The sequence below is a fragment of the Telmatherina bonti genome (assembly GCF_933228915.1).
Source record: "Telmatherina bonti genome assembly, chromosome: 12".
Classification (NCBI taxonomy): domain Eukaryota; kingdom Metazoa; phylum Chordata; class Actinopteri; order Atheriniformes; family Telmatherinidae; genus Telmatherina; species Telmatherina bonti.
In genome coordinates, this window is record NC_136610.1 from 26,873,242 (window position 1) to 26,896,439 (window position 23,198).

The window sequence follows — 23,198 nt, forward strand, 5'->3', positions numbered from 1 at the left end:
TATATATATATATATATATATATATATGTATATGTATATATATATGTATATATATATATACACACTACTCACAAAAAGTTAGGGATATTTGGCTTTCAGGTGAAATGTCACAACAAGCCTAAAATGCATTCAAACCTGTACAGGTGAACTTAATGTGATCTTCTCTAAGCTTTTAAATGCACATGTCCAACTGTTAAATGTTTCAATAAATTTTGCACAAGTTGCTGTTCTCTAACAAGGAGCTTAACGGCAAAAATCACGGCAGGTGTGTGATCCTTGAATTGACCAATAAATGTCCTGGTTCAATTAGAGCTGATGTTTAAACAGTTGTCCTCATCATGCTGTTCACATTTTGACATCATGAGACCAAGACAACACCTAACAATGGAACAACAGTCCCTTGCCATTGCGATGCTTCAAACAGGACGTTCTCAGACAGAAGTGGCCACTGAGCTTGGAGTGTCACAGAGTGTCATCAGCAGGTTGCAACAGAGATATGGAGAGACTGGAAGAGTCACAGAAAGGCCTAGAAGTGGACGTCCTTTGGCCACATCCCGTGCTGATGACCGCTACATTGTGAACACTGCCCTGAGAAACCGGATGATGAATGCCACTCAACTCCAGGCACGTTTAAGAGAGGTGAGAGGCACCCAAGTGTCACGTCAGACCATTCGAAACCGTTTCCATCAGCGTGGTCTGCATGCTAGACGACCTGCACGGGTACCTGACCACACCACCAGGCACAGGCATCATCGTCTTGCATGGGCCAGGGAGCATTTACGCTGGACGAGGAACCAGTGGGCCTCAGTGCTGTTCTCTGATGAAAGTCGATTCACACTGAGCAGAAATGATGGCCGGCAACGATGTTGGAGACGTCAGGGAGAGCGCTATGCATCAGCCACTGTTGTCACCAGGCCAGCTTTTGGTGGTGGCGGTGTTACAGTGTGGGCAGGGGTGTCCACTTGGTACAGAACTGCCCTACACTTTGTGAATGGTACAGTGACAAGCCCATACTACCTGAATAACATCATTGATCCAGTGATTGTGCCCCTACATGAACAGCACAGGCCTAATTTCATCTTCATGGACGACAATGCTCCTGCTCATCGAGGCCGCATCATCAGGGAACGGCTGTTGGAGACTGGTGTACCTCAAATGGAATGGCCTGCACTCTCTCCAGACCTGAATCCCATTGAAAACCTGTGGGATCAGCTGAACCGTCGTGTAGAGGCTCGAAACCCTGCACCCCAGAACTTCAATGACCTGAGGGCTGCCCTTCAAGAAGAGTGGGATGCCATGCCTCAGCAGGCAATAAGTTGCCTTGTGAACAGCATGAGACGTTGTTGTCAAGCTGTAATTGATGCTCAAGGGCACATGACGAGATATTGAGACGTTCAAATTTTTGTTGTGGTGTAACTACCATTGTTGTTACCTTTTGTGTTGAATTAATTTTTTGAGATGAGGAAATCAGTAGTGCATCCTTCTACTTAAATGTCTTACTTTTATGATATTATATCACTGTAGCATGAACATATTGCATTTTCCATAAATTTCACCTGAAAGCCAAATATCCCTAACTTTTTGTGAGTAGTGTATATATATATAATATATGTATATATAACGTGTATATATACACAGCTACACAGCTACATGTGTGTTTCAGCTCTTACATACTGTTTTTGGGTCAGATTTGACACATTTTGACAGTTGACAGTTTTGACTTCTCCTTAAGTGACATAAACCTTTGTTGAGGCGGGTCATATTAAAATTAGAGAATCTTGAAACTGTGAAACACTACAGGTCATGTTTCTACTGTGTGTATTGTCTTTGATAAAAGTAAGGTGACAGAGGTCAAGAGGAACTCGTCACTGACAGTGGCAGAGTGCACACAGAGAAAAACCTGCTGGTCATTCAAGACGCATGGTGATTAACTGGAGACAGTAAAACGGTGAAACAGCTTAGGACCCAGATATGTTGTACTAAGGGAACAGTAGTCATGCAGAGCTGAAAAGATGCCATGACACAGACACAATATCTGTATTAAGAGGCTACAGTTCTTCCACAAGGGGGCCTTTTTTTGCCTAATTAACTCTCTGAACTCCTTTGTACATCAACTATATGAAAAGCTACAAGAGCTGAGAAACTCTTTGAAAAGAAGATTCTCAGCATTTTTTATGATATAGCTATTGAGACAGTGTTCATTTGTTATATTGTAAACTCTAACAGTTACAGAAAGTTCCTGTCATTTTTATCAAAAATAAAATATATCTAAGTTATTTTAGATTTTATGTTTTTATGTTTTATGTAAAACAGAACATGTTGTGTAGTCAGAGATACTTCTTTACAAGAACAAGTATTATGAAACCTTAAAAAATTAACACTCCCTGCTCTCTAAATTTAATAAGGAAAAATAATGCATTTATTAATGTGTCAAAAGCTCTTTAGACATTCTAAAAAGATGTGCAGTTTAATGTTTCATAATAACACCAACTATGGAGGAATTCTTCATCCAGGTGAAAAGTGACCCAGACCATATTATAAAAGAGCAAAATACAACCAGTTTGTAAGGTTTAAATTGTGTTTTAGTGCATGTTTTTTGCTGTGTTTTTGTTTTTTTGTTTTTTTGGGGGGGCTGCGGGGGCGCACATTTGCTATCAAGTTTAGCTAAGTACTGACACATTATTGTGACATGACTATCATGAGATCTCAGAGTTGTTATCACAAATGTTTTCTGATTATATGCAACAAAAAGGAAAAATAAAAAGATAAAAATGACCTTGGATGTAAAAATCTATATCTGGATGATACTTGAAGGATAGAGGTTAGGATATGATAAAACAATGTGTGTGCGTTTGTGTTCCAGTCATTTCCAGTGCGATCTCTGGGCTGGGTGGAGATGGCAGAGCAGGACCTGTGTGAGGGGAGGAGCAGTGTGGCCGTCCACCACTGTATCAGGCAGCTGTCCTACTGCAGGAAGGACATACGGGACTCAGCTGGTGTCTGGGGCGAGGTCAGTGTGTCAACAAGACACTAACACCTTTAATAAATGACTGGTTTCCTACATGTGTCATTTTTCTAAAAAGTGAAATTAAATTTCTCACTTTAAATGCATAAATAAGTGGATGAATAGTTTAATGAAACAATAACATAAAAAGAAGATTTGTACATATTGGTCTTGTTTCTGACTGATAGACCCCTGTGGAGGTTAAAGACAAAGAAAAACAAGCATTACCCGTACCTTTTTTTTTTTTTTTTTTTTTTGTAGAACTCTGGAGTACTGTGGAAGAGACAGTGTTAAACTACAACCATTTTACAGTGTTTTTCTACAACTTACAGTGTAGATTCTCTGGAAAGTTTTTTTTTTTGTGTGCTTGGTTTATTGTTTCATTTCCTCTGTGTTTTGTCCCATGTTGCATTTTTACCTGGAGGCCTCAGTACTGAAGAGCTGAATCTATGGCTTGCTTTTCTGCTTTCTTCCCTCACTCGTGTCTCTTCCTCACATTTTAGCTTCTTCCAGCGAATCAGTAAGAGAGGCATCCTGTCATGTTTCTCTTTGTCTCCCAAACTGAATTTACATGGTGGCAGAAGTGCAATGCGTGAGAGGAATATGTTTGGAGGAATAAGTTAGCAGATTGAAAAAAAAGAAAGGCACTCGTGTTTTTTGTCTTTAAGTTAAACCAACTTTATCCTGTTAACAGGCAATAATCCACCTGCTCTGTTGTTAAAATCCAATGAAATATGATCTCACTTATAATTATCAATTCGAATGGCCAAAACACAGTAAAGGACGTAGAGGCCCTTTTTACCACTATGGAGTTTAACGACCAAAGCAGACATAGAGTGTTTTATTCAGTTAAGCTTACATCACTAATATCATCATTGGAAAACGTCACATGCACAAGCAGGTTAAAAAGCCAGAAGCATCTTCTTGTGAGGTGACGGATGCTGCTCCATTATCTCTGCATGAACTCAGAAAAAACTACAGTAGTTATTCAGCTCAACTCATGCAGCACAGCTTACAGTGTTGGTGCTTGTTGTGTTGCAGGGTAAAGGGATGCTTTTAGTGCTTCAGGATCGCATGTTAACTCTGGTTGACCCAGATGATCACAGCTTGCTCCACTCTCAGCCAATCAGCAGCATCCGTGTCTGGGGTGTTGGACGAGACCATGACAGGTAGGAAGATGTTCCAGACGTCTCTTTTCTTCTTACTTATTAGTGACACTAATCTTAAAAATAAAGTTTTGCAGGCATATGCAAGTCATGAAAAGATGTTTTTGGCGTTCCTGCAGCCTGAAGAGAGGAGCTGCTCTGTAAATCCTTCTTTATCACTTGCCAGATTGCATCAAAAAGCAGTGAGCTGGATGGATGTTGTCTCAGAAGTCCGGCTATTTTTGTGTTTCCTAGACTTGGTGGAGATTTGTGATAACCATGACAGGCTGTTTTTGACTCCCAACAACCTAAAATCATCGATCTGTTCCACAACAACAGAGCGCCGCAAATAAAGAAAGCAGTTTAAATGTCAAACACAAACACAAAGAGTTGATCAAAAAGTCTGCATTAGTGTGTATGGTATTAGTTGTGAAATTGTGGTATAAAAGTGAATCGGTGAAATTGTTTCCTAGAATTACTTACAGCAAAAAGAAAAGTTCTACTCTTTCACCAAATAGACACAGCATGGTAGAAATGGTTGGGATTTATGAGAAACCTTTGCTTGTTTTCTGTTTGGAGGAAGAAAACACTTCATTTTCTCCCCTACCTTAACTTAATGAACAGGTGTTCGTTTTATTCGTGGTGTTTTGACTTTACTCCCAAACGTAACCAAAAAAATGTCTAATTTTCCTGAATTCTACGCCTAAAGTTTTTTTAAACTCTTCTGTAGAAGTTTATTTTGCAAAAGTGGATAAATAAGCTGTTCTCTGAATCACACTGTGAGATCTTGAAATGAATTCTCATTGTTGTGAATCTGCTGGTGGCGACAACGACGATGTTGTTGTTGTTGTTGTTGTCAGTGTTCTGGCTTTGCCTGCATTTTGTTCTGGTATTTTAGTGAATGTAAATGTTTTATTTCTCTTTTGAATTTGGATGAGAGATGAAATGGAACACATCCAAAAACACAAAGATGAAATAAACACACATTCTGTAAATATGCAAACTCGCAGCTGCTCCAATACTATAAATGCAGGTGTGTACCACTCCTGCTGGAAGACGCTGAATCAGGAGGATCGCCAAATCATTTGAGAATGGAATTTCCCTCATTATTATTCCATGAATATTTGCACAAACTCCATTTAAAACATGCTAATTATTCTTGGTGCTCAATGCTTCGGTTCCCTCTGACGACCTGTGGGCCCTTCAGTCATTTGCCCAAGTCCCAACATCTTAACCTTTTACTATTGAGCTGGCAAAGTGCTGAGGCTTGCATAGCTGTTAATGGTGGGTGAGCCAAGTCCTCATTGATAGGGCCACTTCTGGGTTTCCATTAACCCACAGAGCAGCCAAGTCAAGCACAAACCCTTCACACACATAAGGAAATGTTAGTGCCTGTGTCCCACGATGTGAGACGCATGTCTGCACTTCTTTTGCGTGCATTGAAGATGCAGTGTTCACATCCACGCCGAAGCCCTGCTCCAGTCTTGTGAAAATGTGTCAGTGTAAGAAAAATGCTAAACCCTCTTTTCATGAGACTTCATAGATGATTCAGTTTGGAGATGTGTCACACGGGGATGGTGCAAACGAGAGAAGATGTGGAGGGTTGTAGGGTGGGCATATTAAGGAGTCAGGTGAAAATGGAGTTCAAGAGGTTGCTCTCACTTCACCTCTTCATGCTTGTTGCCTCATTTCTTTTGAAATTATTTCTGTCTTCCTCTTGCTTCATCTTGTAGTCGCCTTCTCTCATCCCTCTCACCCTCCCACTCTCTGTCGCTCTCTCTCTTTTCCTCCTCCTACCCAACAGCAGGACTTCCAAAACATTAGCTGCGTGTGTGTGAGGGAGATAAAGAGAGCGAAAGAAAGGCAGAAAGTCCCTCCACCCTCTTCAGTCTCAGAGGACTGAGAAACTTTCAGTGGCGGTCTCTCTCAACGGTAATGGATAAAGCGTGTAGCATAGAGAAGGGGAGGGTCGACCCAGGACAGCTCTTCCTCTCACCCTTTCTTCTCTCCCTGCATGTCTTTCTCCTCTTATAACATTATAGCTTCCACTTATTTCATAATGTTTCCCCCCCCAAGCAGCTCTTTAAATCTGCAGTGTGTTTACTTTTGCAGGGTTTTATGCTCATGGCTTTGAACATAGAGGTGTGTGATAAATATCAGAAGCATTTGCTGTCCGGCTTTGGACACAGAAGTAAAAGTCTTTGTTATGAATGAACATCTTGTTGTGTGTTTTCTAAATAAATAAATAAATAAATAAAATACATTTGCATGCACTCTGATGGATTAAATGAAAGCAAAGGATTAACAATAATGTTTTTGCTTTCATAAATGTAATTCAGCTCAAATTTACTGAACAGTTAATAAATCTGTAGAGTTTGGTCATCTTGTGTGTGACTGTCTGGATATCCAGCAGTATCTCTTATTGGAAACTGTGGTGCAATGAATGTTCTTCTGTCTCCGAGACAGAAGTTAACTTTCCCAACAGCTGGGTTTTGTTTTGTCCTGCCACTAGAGGGCACTGTAATCAAAGTCTCTTTATCCTCAGAAGATGATGTTTGCAACGAGGGTCTTTTGACACAGAGCTAATGTTTGAAATTAGAAGACTTTCTGTTTCACTTGATGTGAATCTTATTGATACTGTAAAGTAAAACAGTCTTCCTCAGAATCACGTGTAAAATATAAATAACTGCTTTTGTATTAATGCATCATTTGAGTCACAAACTAAACACTTGCATAAATATGAAGAAGCATGTAAGCTTGTCTGCATGTCTTCAATTTTAACCAGCATTCTCTCTGCAGATGTAGCCTTATTTATGACTTAAGAAATAAATAGCAAAAGTCTTCTAACTTTATGTTGCTACCCTGATTCCTTCTTTCTGTACGATGTGGAATGCCACTAGGCATCTGAGGAAAGCCATTAAAATTTGATGTGGATATGCACTTTTACTAAGATTGCTAAATAAAGCATTGACCTTGGCAGTGGATGTTCTCTCTGAATCCTGATTGTTAAATGTGTAATCTGCTGCTGTGTGATTGGGCTCCTATGGGTGAGTCCTGAAATTCTTTTTGCTCTGCAGTGTTTATGGATATATTTCAAATAAATTTGTGCCATGTCTTGAGGTGCTGCTGCACTTTGGCTGTATTTATGTTTGTGAAATGGTGCAGATATGATTTTGTCTTTCTTTTGCTTTCTATATTTAAATTTTTTTTTTTAAAAAAAAATACATTTTTTAATTACATATTAAGGACAAATGAATATTTGGCCAGTAGCATGGAAAAATTTCCTCCAGCATCTTTTGGGGGGGGGGGGGGGGGGGGCTTGAATGGGAGGTAGTCCTGCAACTAGTTTCCAAAATTTGTTGTTATTTTGTGTGGTTTTTTGTAAAGTGGAATGGAGAATAGAAATTATTGGCATATTAATTGTCATATATTGCTCAAAGGTTTACATTTCTCCATCCAAATCCTCGGAAAGGCTTTAAGGATTCAGTACTGGTGTGATGGCCAACATCAGACAGAGAGAGGAGAAATGTCGTTTTTAAAATCATGTTTTAAAAATGTATGCAATTGGAAGACAAAGAAACTAAGGCAAAAGAAAAGAGTGTCCAAGACTTGAACAACTGCTGCATATATGGCTAAAGTAAAAGGAGTTTTCATAAAGGGTGCATAACATACACCTCCCTCTTTTGCTCTCTCCATCATCTCTATTTCCAGATCCAGCCTTCTCCTTTATCCATCTGTCTGCAGATTGTATCAAAGGCTGCTCCTGAGCGTGCTCCTTCGGTCTCTCCTTCAGCTTGATTCAATATGAATGAGTCCCCCTGTCTCTTGAACAGGGTGGGATGAGGGGAGAGGAGGGGGTCTGCTCTTCGATGAAGTCATGAGTCTTATATCTGGAGCACTCAGCAAGTCTGTCTGCGTTCACGCCCGGTTGCGAGTGCACATGTTTGCATGTAAATGTGCGTGTGTCTGCATGTGAGTTTAAATTGATGAAGTCATAGGTCTATCTGGAGAACCTTGTCTGTGTATATGTGAGTGAGATGCTGAGCGAGTGGGCTTGCACGCGTTTTCCCCCCTTTTCACTATCCCATCACTTTCTCTGTGATGCTCTTGTGCTATTTCCACTCTTTGTCTCCGGCATTTTTTCTGCCTTCCCTTTTGTGCCATTGGCTGTGAAGCTTTGCTCCTTCTTTCCGCCTCTCTTTGTTTGTCCCGGCGTTGCACTTTAGTGGGGTGGAAGCCTACCCCCCCCCCCCCCCCCCCCCTTTTTTTTTTTTCAGTTTTAGTAAAGCAAGAGAGAGAAAGACAGGAGGGGGGAAAAAGTGTCCCAAGACTCACGGGGAGAGTGCAGGAAAGAAGGCGTGCAGTGCAGAGAGTGGCATGCTTCTCTGCCTGCTCTGAGCAGGACGCAGCAGGACTTTGCAGGAGGCTCGTCGGACTCAAGGCAAGCACGACAAGGGAAGCGGACTGTGGAGGAGGCGAGGGAGAGAAAAGGTGTAGCAGAGGGAAGGGGAGGAGGAAAAGAAGGGGGAGGGGAAGAAAAGAGGAAGAGGAGAAGGGGAAAGAAGCCCAGAGAATTTTTAAAAAAAAAAGGGAAAAGGAAGAGAAAGAGAAGAGGCACACCAGGAATAGATTTACCCCGGGGAACGGCAGCAGAGGGGCTGAAGGAATGTAAACGCGGTGTTGGAGTTAACGAGGCAGGGAAGTAGTTGTACCGGAGTGAGGATGTCTGCCTGTGTGAGTATTCCTCCATGCTCCATCCATCCATTTCTTTACTTAAAGTCATCCATTCCTTCCCAACATCACCATTCCCATCATCTCTGCTGACTTCCAACTCCACTGCTCTCACACACTTGGGTCTGTTTTTATTCACTCACTTCCTTTTTTTTTTTCTTTTTTTGCTCATTTACTTCTCAGACTCCTGCTGTGGTTTTTTTACTTCAAGCTGTGCATGCCATTCCTTTGCCTCTCTCTCTCTTTCTCTCTCGCTCTCTCTCTCTCTCTCTCGCTCTCCCTCTCTCTCTGGCTTGCCACCAGGTGATGGGATGCAGGCTATCGGCAGTGAGATTGCAGCCAGAGTCGCTGAGACAAGAGCAACACGTTCAGAGAGAGTCAGATAGGGATGAGAAACCAAGCAGAAAGAGATGAAGTAAGCGAAAGACAGATTGAGAAAGACAGGATTAAACGGGCCTGTCGTGCTGCAGGGATTTTTCAAAGTGTGTTTCATGGCTGTTTGGAGCTGTTTGATATTGTATTTGGATTGTGTGTGTGTGTGTGTGGATTCTGCAATGACTGTTGCTATTTTTGATGAGTGTACCTTGTGTTGCCACCTGCAATGGTTGAAGTGAAAACACATAGGTGAAGGGTTGTGGAATAGATTCATGTTTTTGGTCTCTCTCTTCCTCCTGCCTACCAGAGGAGGAAGAATAAAAAGCCGGAGTTGAATTGACGTACAACTCTGGAGAGCTGCATGCCTTCCTGTCCTTGGCATGTGACGCCTGTCAGGATTCAGACAACAGCGTTAAAAATGTCACGATTCTTTGTTTGCTGTAGATTCGCTGTATGTGTGCTATTCTTGCCATTTAAATGCTGCTTCTCCTGACTAATGGCTCATGTGCACAAACGTGTTACAACACACTTCTACACATACACACCGGTTGCACATTTCATTCATATTCATTAGTGGGCAGCAGTGGGACTCTTTCCTATTCCCTCCAGCTCTCACTTATTTCCACCAACTGCTGACCTTCTGTGGACAGCTGTGGCATATAGAGGAGAAGTGAGGTGAAGGTAAGACAAGAGAAAGGGAGAAGACACAGATGCCTCTTGTATCGTACATTTTTCAATGCTCAACACAGTCTTCTGATCTATTCCCATCTATATCAGTCCAGTGCGTTTGTATGAGCAGGTTTGGCATGTGGCAGCCACTCCTCAAGCATATTTGCTGATGCCAAGGCCCCGGTAGCCTTAATTAACATGCAACATGTCCCTCTGACGGTCCACAGGGACGGGGCCCCAACACCTAGACCCAGTCAATAGATGCCAAAGTGATTGATGGCTTTTTCTCCCTACTCTTGCGCCGATTTGAGCCCTATGCCATCACCTCTTTTTCCTTGATAAGTCATCGCCTCTTCCCATCAGGTCCTTCCATTTACCCCCGATCCATCACTACCACTTCTTCACTCACACATATAAATGCAGCTTTTGTCAAGATATGTCCACCTAGCCTCTTAGAAATGCTCGTTCTGTAAAGGGTCATGATGATGGCCAAGGTTGGGTCCCAGCTGTCTCATTCTCAGTTGTTCAGAGTCAAATGTCAGACATTACCTCTCGCACACAGTCAGAATTACAGCATCGCTTCCGTCTTTCTCACTCTTCCTTTTCTCTCCTGGCCTCTTGCTCTCTGCTCTCCTACATTAGCATTGTTAGGCACACCTGCTATAATCCGTGTCTTCCTGACAGATTACTCCTACTGCCCCCTCTCATAGATTCCCTTCCTTGCGACACAAACCAATAAATCTCTTGCCGATAAACCCTCTCCAGCCCAGACCGGGGTGCACAGAGACATATGCTGATGCTGATGTTCGCTGATCGTGCAAGGCTGAACACAGCAGGCCCCTCGTGCAACCCTCCTGCAACACACAGCTGAGGAGGCCGCTATTTGCGAGGAATATATTTGAATACTAAAAGATTCCCTTTTTAACAAAAGTTTTTGATTATGTTTTCGGCTGGCCACCTGCCAGCATGTTTACATGAATAGATGTATTAGATAGTAAATTATTGGCTAACCGCCTGCTCGTTTTTTATTAGAAATGTTGTCACATTTAATTCAGATCAGTTATTCTGAAGATACACGGCCATCACTTTCTATGATAATCCCAGCTGTATGATCAGAATACTGAAGGACTTTTTGCTTCTTTTCAATCTTTAAAGATTATTGGTTAATCAAAACTGAAAAGAACTTTTTTTTCAATGAATAATTCATGAGATGAATAAATTTTTTTTCACATTTATTAGCTCTGTGGTGTTGGTGACATGGGCAGCTGCTCAGGCCAGCATCTTGCCAGGAGTGGCATGGAACTACAGCACAGAAGAATTTGAACTGGTGATGCTTGTAGAAATCACTCTTCTATCGCTCATCTGAACGTCACCATGAGGGTCAATTAACCTTGTCAGAGTAGGCGCCCTGACTGAAGCGTGTGAGCTTGGCTGGCTTCTGCCCAGACAGCACATAAAAGCTACACAGGAACTCATTTCTTTGTGTTATAGTGTTGAACAGAAATAGTCTGTGCATCGCTGCATGGTGTTTTATAAATCAGTAATGTGTTGGCTTCCACATTGTGTATTAGACGGGGGGGAGTGGCATATTTGAGTCCACCATTCGACTTTAAGTGAAAATGGAAAGCTCTTTTCAACGCATTGCACCAGTTTAGTTTAATGAAATCTGAGTGCACGTGCTGCATATGTGTTTAAGCTCATACCTTTTATTTTTCCATGAAAGTGAAAATGATGGAAAAGCCCTTTTAAAAGATTTTGAGAAGAGATTTAATGCTTGAGGTGATAAACTACTGAGTGTCTTGTATAGGTAATTCTATAGTGACATTTTGTGGGAGGTTGATCGAATGTAATCAGTTTTGTAATCACTCTTTTAAAAAGCAAACATAATACCTGACTTTTTCTCTGGAGAATCTAGAAAACTCACTTTTTTGCCTTGAAAAAAAAGCACATGTTTAATACCTCTGTGAATAGAATAGAAAATATACAATATATTCTGCAGTTTTATTCAGTGAACTGCACTTCAAGGGAATTAGCATTATCCACTATAGGGACTGAGAGAGGTTGCATTTCTGTACTGTACATATGTGGGGAACATGATTTATGGCACAAGCAGCTAATTAGGTTACATGCAAACGGTATGATCCAGACTGCTCTGTGTGTAAAGCTCAGAATAACTCCACGCCAACTCGACACCAAGTCCCTGCGCTCTCTCTCACACACTGTCGCTCCCGCACACACTTTGCTAAGATGCATGAACGGGGGCGTCTCGCTGAAGTGACATCTCACTGAAGCTTTGTCTGAGTGGAGAATATTGGTGCTTCTGAACAAAAACACACACACACACACACACACACATGCTCCACAGCAGTGTGATGTATAAATGATCAAGAGCAGAGAGAACTGCAGGACATCATCTTTCTCCCTCTGCAGCCCACCCTCATCTCACACATGCACTCTTCGATGTCTTCCCATCTCTCCCTCCCATCCATCCCTGCTTTTAAATATGTAATGAAATTCGACGAGTGTTGACACACGGGCGCTGTGTGTGCTTCCTCTGCATGTTGCCCCTCCCTCCCTCGGTTGCCTCTCTGCCACAGCAAATGCCTGGAATTGGGTCACAAAGCTGCATCAACATAAACTGAAGTTGTGTTTCTACCTTTCAGTAAAACAATGATTTCACCCTCAGCTTTGTAAATACAAAGAGCATACAGAAGATGTGTCAAACAGAGTTACAACAACTGCCATTGTAAATGTTAAATGTCATTTGCTCAAATTACACAGATAGTAGCATCCTGTTCTGCTTAACTCACTATAAACAGGAGTTTGTTTGTTTTTTTATATCTACTTTATTTTGTCCTGTTTCTTGTTTGCTTTTGGTAATATCAGTGACTTTATCAGTGATGATATTGTGTGTCTGTCTGCTTGTAATTGTGTGTACTGAGATTGGGAATATGTGTCATGTTGCAACAGTTACACGGTGAGGTCCTCCCCTGGCCCCGAGTGCTCATTTAGTTGCTCATCTCAGCATTGTAAACTAGTTTACGGTGTTGAGAGGTAATTACGCATAGACATTTTACATTAGGCCTAATGGCTCTGGGCCATGACTAATTCACCAGGTCACAGAGGGGTTTATCTTGTTCATCTGTCACACTGTGATGAACTATTTAACAAAAAGTAAAACATTTGAGCACAAATTCTAAACATTTATGATATAAAGTGACAACACAATTGCAAAAAAGAATGTCAAGATGTTTTCATGTTTATGATGAATCACCATCGCAGACCAAAGTTGGAGGAGGGAGTCGATCGTTCAAGAAAAATACATTAAAACAAATAATTTACAAGAAAAACAATTCAAGGTGTAGATTTTGAAGAAAAAAGCCGTGAAAGTTTGTGTTTCTGGTCATGGAACTACATCACTTCTCTCTGCAGGGTGGAGCCAACCTTATCACACGTGCTTCAGTCTGCAGTCTACAGTGGATGACTTAATCGGATTATAATTTGCATTTGGATTTAGCTTCAAGGAAATGATTCACCATACTTGTGATTTTACTCCTCATCATATTATTATTTGGCTGAGCTGATAGCTTTTGTGCATGAGGAACTACAAATGAGTTGAGACACGGTATAATTTTCCTGCTTCCTCTATAGGCAATTAAAATGGGCTTTGTGTTACACTAGGGCATAATATGAAGAATGTTGCTGCTCATCGTCTTCAATAATGTGTGAGATTTCCTCTTTATGATCTGACCATACAGTCTGGACTGATGTAGTCCTCGAATTGTCTGAATTTTTTAAGTCTAATATTTTTGCAAGTATGTTCTTTTGGGGGTATTTTTCTCCAAATGTAGGTATTTTTCCCTATTGGAGTTTTAAAAAAAAATCCTAATTCTACTTATTTATACTATCTAAAATGGAAAAGTGTGTCCTGACTTTTAATTAGTGGTGCATGTCACAAAGCAGACAGACAGACGTGCTAAACACACATAATATACTGTTGGCTGAAATATAAGTCTTCTTTTCCTTTTTGTTTTCTAATTTCATGGTATTAATATCGATCTTTACCTTAGAAGTCCTAGAAAATGTAACTGTAAATAGCAGATGATGTGCCATCACACAGCATCAAGTCTGCAGCAAACTACAGCTAATGTCTGCCAGCAGTTTTGTACAGTTTGGTTAATGTCTCTACTTTGTGACTTCTCTTGCAGTTTTTTCTTTAACTTTTATAACCTTTTTAATCACCGTATCCAGATACTATTTCTATAAACTGCACTTAACTACATTAATGTACAGCCTGTTGTTTTCCACTAACACAATTATCAGCACTTAAGGGGCCGACTTTTAATCATCTGCTCCTTTGCTGTTCCTGTTGATGGCCTACATGCAAGATATGAGTACAAAAATTAGAATTTATGTGTATGTGTTTGTTAATTTGACAGCATGATTTTTTTTATTCATTAACTTTGTGCTTTAGAGGGGCACTTTATGATGTGTTCCTCCCCATTAGCCTCAATTACCTGCTTTTTGTAATTGTCACAAATATTATGATCATACTTTGCCTGTAACATAGGTTAAATTTGTGCAGATGATGCTGTTCAAGTTGAGAGGTTTTTTGTTGTTGTTGTTGTTCAGGATGATTTCTCATTGCATCAGGTTTTGTTTGCTTTTCTGAAGAAAGCAGAGTCCAACAACTGTGAGTTGTTTCATATGAATATACCTGACAGATAATATGTTATTCTCTTTACAGTGCGATGATGAAAGGGCTCTCCTCTAACTCATCATCCAGCTGTTGTTGCAGTGTGGCACTCTTGTCACAGTTCAGTGTTGAAACTGGATCAGCTCCATATCCGCTCTGGACTTCAGCCAAAAAAAAAAAAAAAATCACAACACTGTCAGTGATACAATCAATAACACACACATAGTGTCAACACTCTTGGTCACACCTGGGCAGCCTGTTTGTCTACTTTTCATTGATTGGAGGGTCATAGGAGCTTCCATCTCAGGCGTTTTGAATGAGCATTTGGCTGCACGGTTAGGACAGTTAAATCCATTAGCATAGCAGCCTGAACTGCCCAGACACTGTAAAACAGTTTGATAATTGAAGTCTGTGTGATGCCACAGCGTTCTATGTGGTTGTCGGTGGCAGATGGTTTGGAGGAGACATGAGTCTCTGCTGAATGATTCTGGAAGCTGCAAAGCAGAAGAAAGAGCAACAGAGCAGGTCTGAAGTTCATTTACATTTGTATTGCTTTCACCACTACAGCAGGAGATTACTTTGCTTATATTTCTCAGAATTATAACCTATAAATCATGAAGCTGTTTTCTAAAAAGTTTTTCAAAACTGCTTCAGTTTAAATAAAACACTGCTTTCTGTGGAGCAGTGTTTTATTTAAATACTGCTTCCTGCAGAGCAGTGTTTACCTTAAATTATTGAGCATTTTGCTTGTTTATGGCAAAAAGAAAGAAAAGGGGAGTGGATATGACGACCAATTCAAAAAGTTAAACAAGAGAAAAAAAAAAACTCATAAAACTCGACTTATTTTCAGATTTGCATGCACCTTTGATATGTTCCCAAATTAAGTTTACTTACACACCTCATCATGAACACCAAATGCATATAATCCTGATGTGGCTGAAGCTATCACACTTACAATCAATAATCATATGAGATATTGATCAACAGAACCACTATAAAGGTGGCGTAGACGTCAGTTTCAGAACTAGACTCTTTATCGGTGGTCTGCAGTGATTTGCATTATAGACTTTTTTCTACATTCTCTGAATTTAAATATATTTTCTCATTAAATTAATGCAAAATTTGCTTCACATTCATGGAAGCTAAAAAGTATGGTGTGACTGAAGCACTGAACAAAACAAAGCCAAGCCGTGGTAAATCATGTGAGAGTGGGATTCTCTACATGTTTCAATGCTACTACTACAACTAGTGTTGTCGGTGTGATGATGGAGGGTGAGTGATGCCACAATCTCAAATCCATGCGACTTTAACAAATCCAGTTCACTCGTGCATCTGCAGCCGTGACCTCATTTAATCAGAGTTGCGCTTGTCCTCTCCAAGCAAAGCCTGCCTCACAGCCATCAGGATCAAAGAGAGATGGTAGTAGTGAGTCGAATCAACCTTTATTGAGCTCTGGAAATATGTGAAGCACAGAGAGGAGGGGGGGGGGGGGGGGCACATGAGTTTTGGGAGTGTTGCTTTTACTCATCTCTGTGCTTTGGCGCTTTCAAACCTTTCATCTCATGCCGCTTTTTACCTTTTTTTTTTTTTCACTTCCCTCCTCCTCCTCCTCCACTATCCTGCCTCAGAGGGTCCTACATTTCATTCCCGCTCCTCTCTGCTGCACTCCCACCTTTTCATTTTGACATTCTGGTCTCCTGCCTTCATCATCATGTATTTTTTTTATCATCTTTGCGGACTTACCTGCCAAATGCTCCTTTGACTGAGGTCTGTGTCATTCATCCTGAGGTTTTAGTTGAGCTGTCTCCTGGCATCCTGCACAATGCCGAATTAAGCCAACATCTTTCTTTTATGTTTCATCTCATTCAGTCTCTATACTCAGCTGCTGTCACAACAGAAAGATTGATGAAGATGTAATGTCATGTGTTTGGTTGCTGTGATGCAATTTTCTTAAGTAGGCAAATAGTTTTGCAAAGCTTATCTGAGCTAATTCTGTTTTTTGTTTTTTTTTTTTTTTTTTTAAAGTGTAGAATCCTTTATGTGAAATCCAGTTCCAAGTCTTAACACTTCTAAAGCAAAACGCATTTTTCCTTATTGCAAGTAACATATACTCTCTCAAAATGATGCACCTCATCTATGTACAAAGTTTGGTTTTGACAGATTAAAGTATTTCTGAGATAAGACCCCGCTTCCCACTTGGCAGCTTTGTAGTTGATCTCAACCGACTGTGACAAACACTTGAACTCATTACGACCCGATTTGTGACAAATCTGTGCTTTTTACCTTTCAGGCTTGTAGCTTTGCAAATGTTGCATCAAGTGCACATTGCCAATTATTATTTAATGAAAAAATGGGTCAGCATAGGGGCAAAATCAGTCAAGAAGGTTGAACTGCTCAAATGTTTTTTTATTTCATGTTTCTAGTTTCATCAGAAGCTGATATAAAAGGTTTTAATGAACAGTTTAAAAAAAAAAAATGAATTAATAAAATAAAACTTTGGTTGTATTGGGCAAGGATACGGCCAAAGGGATGGCTTTGGAGAGCATGAACCTCCTAAAATACCAGACTTAAACTGGCTGTCCCTCAGGTGCCACTGCAGGAGCAGACAAACAAATTTGAACAAATATTCAGTGTGTACTGACCTTTACCTGAGTAAACCTCAAATCCAAGTGCATGTAATGTACTTCTACATGCTTTTTAACAATGCATGTTCTCAATTATTATGCAGTATTTTTACAGCACATGGTTGATGACATTTGTCTGTTAAAGCAGTTTCCTTTTGTAAGGATGTAAAAGTCAAAACCACTAGATGTGACGACTGTGAAGTTTTTTTTACCCAATTATACTGAAGAAATACTAGTAAAACTTGTGAGTTGGTTCAGTTTTTACGTTATCAGTGAAAAATGAGTGCTTGTGCAGCATTTATGAAAGGGATCCAATGCAGGATCATCATAAGTAAACAACAGTAGATAAAAGAAAAGCATTTGCTGTTTGTTTTAACAAATTTCCCTTTATTTTTTTCACTAGGGATGTAACAGTACTTATGTCAATTTTCAGATATTTCTGTTTAAATGCTTTAAAGAGCTGTAAAAAGAACTTTCTTATACCTTTATGTTTAAAAAGTAAAAGTATGTGACATAGTTGAAGAGTTTTCCCTTTGAATGCAGACATTCTCTGTAAATATGCCCATTCAAACATTGTTTTAGTAACCAAACATTTCATACACAGCTACACACAAATAAAGTTTTACTTTCAAAGAAAACACTGAACTGTGAATTAAATTAATGTTTGCAAAATGTGAATAAATTATCTTTACTTTTCTCTTGAAAACATCCCTTCGTCTCTTATAATACGTATGTGCAGAAACTGCCTATAAAAATGGAAGGGGCATATTGATTTGTGCCATTATAGTATTTAAGTATTTAAGAAACACTTATTATATAATTTGCTGCAGGCAGGTTTTTTTTTTTTTTTTTTAAACTTGTCAATAAACATATTCCTGTTTTCACCAAAGTAATGCAGTTTTACATTTTGCATTTCTTCCTTCACTCTACTGAACTGTGACCTTTAAGCCAAGATACGTACCAAACCATGATTTTGGTGTATTATCACACCCCTATGTTTTTTTTATTAGCCAATCACATTTAATCTATAATAATCATTTCATAATTTCCTAACATATACACTCTTAGCCTAGCTGATGTGTGCTACCCTTTTTGAGATGTGTTCCCCAGTCCCACCTTGCCCCTGATAATGGGTTACAGGTCTAATAAATTGATACCTCTTTCAAGGAGCAAATTAATTGTTTTTAGCAGCTATTTGTCATTTGGTTTACTGTAACTCTTAGTCTAATTCCAAGTTGTGGGAGGTCGGACATTATCTGAGCAATTAGCGAACAGGAGGCAAGAAACCCAGGATAGGTCACCAGTCTGTAGCAGGCAGTTAGTTTTTACATTATTAATCAAATATGACAGGAAATGCAACTTAGTAAAAATGACCAACATGGGTCTCCAGAATGGATGAGTTATTTTGCAATACTGTACTCAGTAAATAGTAAAACTGAATTTCTTAAATCCATTGATTTTAATCACAACAGCCTCAATTGGTCCTGTTTCTATGAAATTGAAATTCATTTGATTTATTTACAGATATTTATGTAAAAAAGCCTAATTCTCTTGAATGTTGGAGATATTCTCAGACATCAATTTTAAAAACCACTGAGCCTTTTAACATGACCATCAAAATTAAACACCTGTTAGCAGTGCCAAATATAGAGCATTTTACATGGGGTGGTGAAAGAAGGGGCAAGAAGTCTAGACAGGATGGTCTGAGTTGAATTGATATGGGCCCTTTTGATCCAGTCAAATGTTCAAGCAGCATAAAATGCATCATGTAAACGCCTCTTTCTATCCCATCGGCCTCGATCAGAAGGAATTTCCAATCTGATCCAGAGGAGTGGTTTAAATTGTCTACAACCTGATCAACAGAAAAAACTAAGCATGTCTACACTAATTCAGATGATGTCTGTGATGTATGTTGTTTCTGCCCATGCTTAAACCATGTGGTGGGTAGGTGAGGTGGCGAGTTTCAGAAAATACGTGGAGGAACTGTGGAGGAAACAACATTTTAGTTACAGATTATTGAGCATCTCGAGCTGTTCAGTGTTTACATGTCTTTTTGACTGCTTTCGTGAGTACAATTCTTTATTTAGAATATGAGCAATATTTACATATGAGCAAGTTTACAATATCATACCTGCAACCTTTTTTCAATCTTACTTCGATCTCTGCAGCCCAATCAAAAGATATAGCAAAAAGTGCTACTGTTAATTTGTAGTTAGGTTGAACATATATATATATATATATATATATATGTATATGTGTGAATACTTCCAGGAATCAGAAGACATCAGTATTTATTTCTGTTGGTGATGCAAACATGCCATTTTTCAAGGCAACAGACATAAATAGAAATATTATTATTCAGTTTTTAATCTAACAAACAAAGATTTGCTATGATTGAAAACATGAATAAATATAATCCTACCACAGCTTTGAACTCAGTTGAACAACAAAAAGTACTTAATTGCCAACTTTAAAAGTTGTATGCACAAAGGTGCATGCAACTTCTACTATTGACTTTGCTCCAGTGTTCAAAAAGCAGATTTCCACACTAACAGAGTTCTTCGTTTTCCCCTTATCCACCTCTACGCCAGCTTTCATAATCGTGAGCCTGGTAGTTGTTGTACAGTGAAATCATTCTTGTTGGAGTTACAGGTGCCATGACAGCACCATCAACTGTGTTTTTTCTAATGCAAACTTTACATTCTGCAGTTACATCCTTTATGAAGCAAAGAAAAGCTGTTTTTCTGCCAGGGATACATTGCAGAGTTTCACAGGACTAATGGTGACATATATTGACTATCTGAACTTCAGATTTTGGCACATTGAGCTGTTTAAATGTCAGTTCTGTCCCCTCCTGCTCTCTGTCATCACCTGTTGCCTGGTGTACTGTGTGTGACTATCATTGCTGACATTTTCAATGAGTGATCATGGACCCGAGGCCACAGAGATATAGCTTTGTAAGTTCAAAATAAACCCAAAAGGGTTAAGTGTGCACACTCGCAACTGAATGTTAATGAAATACCAAAACAGGAACAAAAAGATATATGTCCAGATGTGTTTAACTAAATTTTACTGTAAAAGTCAAATAAAGTTGGCTGAATCGTGACAGCCTTGCAGGGTATGTGAAAGAAGAGAGCATGCTGTGGAATTGAAGTGGTTCTTTCATCAGTAACAAGGAATTTGAAACACTCAGACTTTCCCTCATACAGTATGTGGGGCTGTTTTGATATGGAGAGCCACTTTTAAGACTTTTGACACCGAAATTCCGTTTTAATAAAGTGACATACAGCGACCAAGGCTGGGGGTCTGAGTTTTAAAATGAGCAAAACAAAAGGCAGAATGGCAAGTCTCAAAATATCCTGAGAGAAATTCAAACATAGAAAGAAGACACATTTGGTATGGCAAGCGTGGACACATATGTACGTATGATTCGTGAGATGTTTTTACTTCTAAGTGTTGATGCCGTCCCCATATGTCTCTTGGCTTGTACGTCTGCCTTCTACTTTTGACTTTTGACACCGAAATTCCGTTTTAATAAAGTGACATACAGCGACCAAGGCTGGGGGTCTGAGTTTTAAAATGAGCAAAACAAAAGGCAGAATGGCAAGTCTCAAAATATCCTGAGAGAAATTCAAACATAGAAAGAAGACACATTTGGTATGGCAAGCGTGGACACATATGTACGTATGATTCGTGAGATGTTTTTACTTCTAAGTGTTGATGCCGTCCCCATATGTCTCTTGGCTTGTACGTCTGCCTTCTACTTTGTGCATGAACAGGAAAACCTGCTGTTTAGAGAGCTGTTGAAGCAGCAGTTCTGCTGTACTGAAGATTGTTGTTATATGTACCAGCTGCTCCTGTTCCAGATGCACACAATTGGATTGCTTCTTGCCAAATGGAATGTGAGTGAAAGGCAGTCGGTGTTTGAATTAGCTCTCTTTTCTCTTGCAGCCATTGGCTTGTTTGCACTGTTCATATAATAATGTATCACAGAGTAAGTGGCATGCACTCATGAAGAATTGCAATGCTGATATGAGTCATTTTGTGTTGCATCTTTGTTTTTGGAGTTTCTCCTGCTGAGCAAGAAAACAGCAAGAGCATCAAGAGATAAAAGGACTTGAAAAAAAGAGCAGAAATGAAAGTGATTTAGAGAAGAAGGTAAAGGTAGCTGCAGTCACAAGGTGTGTCTCTTGTGTGGGTCGTAAATATGTTGACACACTGTGCAGGATATGTGTACTGTGTCATTTTGAATACTAATCCACTAAAATGATAAGTACACAAAGATGAGCGTCAGTGCATGCACACACACACACACACACACACACACTCACACATTTTACAAGAAGACAATTTCTGACTTAGTATGGTGTGTATATTAATGTTGCTGTGGTCTTTTTTCTTTATCTTCCTTGTCACATCCTTCCTATCCATTCCTCATTTTTACCACCATACCCCTCAACTCACTTTTTCCCACCCCTTCCCTCTGCTTCCCGGGACACAGAGAAAGGTAACGGCTCTATGTGCTGCTCTAAATGTGGTCCAGCTCCTACATTGTTTTCCATAATAGTTCTATGTATCAGGGAAATCACATCTGTCTCTTTAGGCATCAAATCAGTGGCTTTGCTTCGCCCAGAGTTACTGCCGCGCTTTACGGAAGTGCAGCGGCAGCTACTGTAGGTCCAAATCACTGGTGTTAAATCATCAGTGAGCCAAACTGGCCACAGGTTATTTCCTATTAAGAGTTGCTTGCTGTTTTATAGCATTGTGATCCCTCAGAGAGGGTACCAAAGACATAAAAGAATCATTTGTGGTACGCGAGGCAAGGCCACTCATACAGCTTTGGCGATGCACTGCTCCAATGTCCCTGAACAAACTACGCTGGACACCACACACACACACACACACACACACACACTGTCATGCATCCTAGCTCACTTTCCTTCCTGGCCACAGGCAGTCATTATCGACCCAAAGTGCGTGCGCACACAAATAAGCAGAAAAGACAGGCTGGATAATGGACTCATAAACAGAATGAGTCTCCTGTGATAAATGCCAGCTGTGTTTGCCATATTTCTGTTTGTATTTGTGGTTGTTTTGGAGTTTGTGATGTATGTTTGTGTGCATCAGGTGATACAGCCGTCCAGTTAGCTTCCCTTCATGTCCCCGCTCCCTCCGGTCTTTCTCTCTGCATTGTTTGAATACTCATTGTCATTTCTATTCTGGCAAGAAACACGTCCACCTACCTTTTGTTCTTCCGCATGTCGCACCTGTTAATGAGAAGGAAATGTGTGCATCTTTCATCTTGTCCGTGTGGTAGTGTGTGTGTGTGTGTGTTTTGCTGCATGTGTCTTCCTTTCTAGATGTAGCTGTTTTTCATCTGCCTCCCACACTGGTTCTCAGCGGAGCTTCCTCCCTCAACCTCACCCTCACTTTTCTTATTTTTCTCTGCCATGTGGTTCTGCTGAGATGCTCCTGGCATGAAGCTTCTCTGTGCACAGAGACACACATCTGCCGCCATGCATATGTGTCACTGTAGGCAAAGCTTTGATTCATGAATCATTAGACAGATTAAGTGGATTTAATGTCACATATATGATGCATCAAATGGGCTTTAAGTTGTAATAAGTTATTTTTAATCACAAATTTCCCTGTAAATGAGTAAAAACATTCCCAAACAATAGAAGTTAATACATCATGGTGCAAAGTGGTAATAAGGGGGTAATAGTCACTTCTCATGTAGAGTGTGTTTTGGTTTTTGTTTTGTTGTTCATAGATGTAACTTGAAACTTTTTTTGCTGACTTTGAAGACGTGACAATACAAACATGTGTACGGAGAAAGTCTGGAAGGTTGTTTCACATTAGAATTCACATCCAAGGACAGTTTTGATGTTTGCAATGAATCATGTCTGGAGAGTGTCAAACCTGATATTGTGCCAGTGTGGTCAGTAAATGGA

At 40.0% G+C, this 23,198-nt stretch overlaps 1 protein-coding gene across 1 annotated transcript in view; it reads left to right on the top strand.

Moving 5' to 3' along the window:
- Positions 1 to 23,198, top strand: part of apbb2a (amyloid beta (A4) precursor protein-binding, family B, member 2a) — a gene marked incomplete at both ends in the record, with an annotated part of 38,712 nt that overhangs the window by 5,587 nt on the left and 9,927 nt on the right. The window contains 2 exons of the mRNA XM_079250010.1: positions 2,864 to 3,010; positions 4,046 to 4,173. Coding sequence (XP_079106136.1) covers positions 2,864 to 3,010; positions 4,046 to 4,173 — 275 coding nt within the window. The remainder of the gene's footprint in view (positions 1 to 2,863; positions 3,011 to 4,045; positions 4,174 to 23,198) is intronic.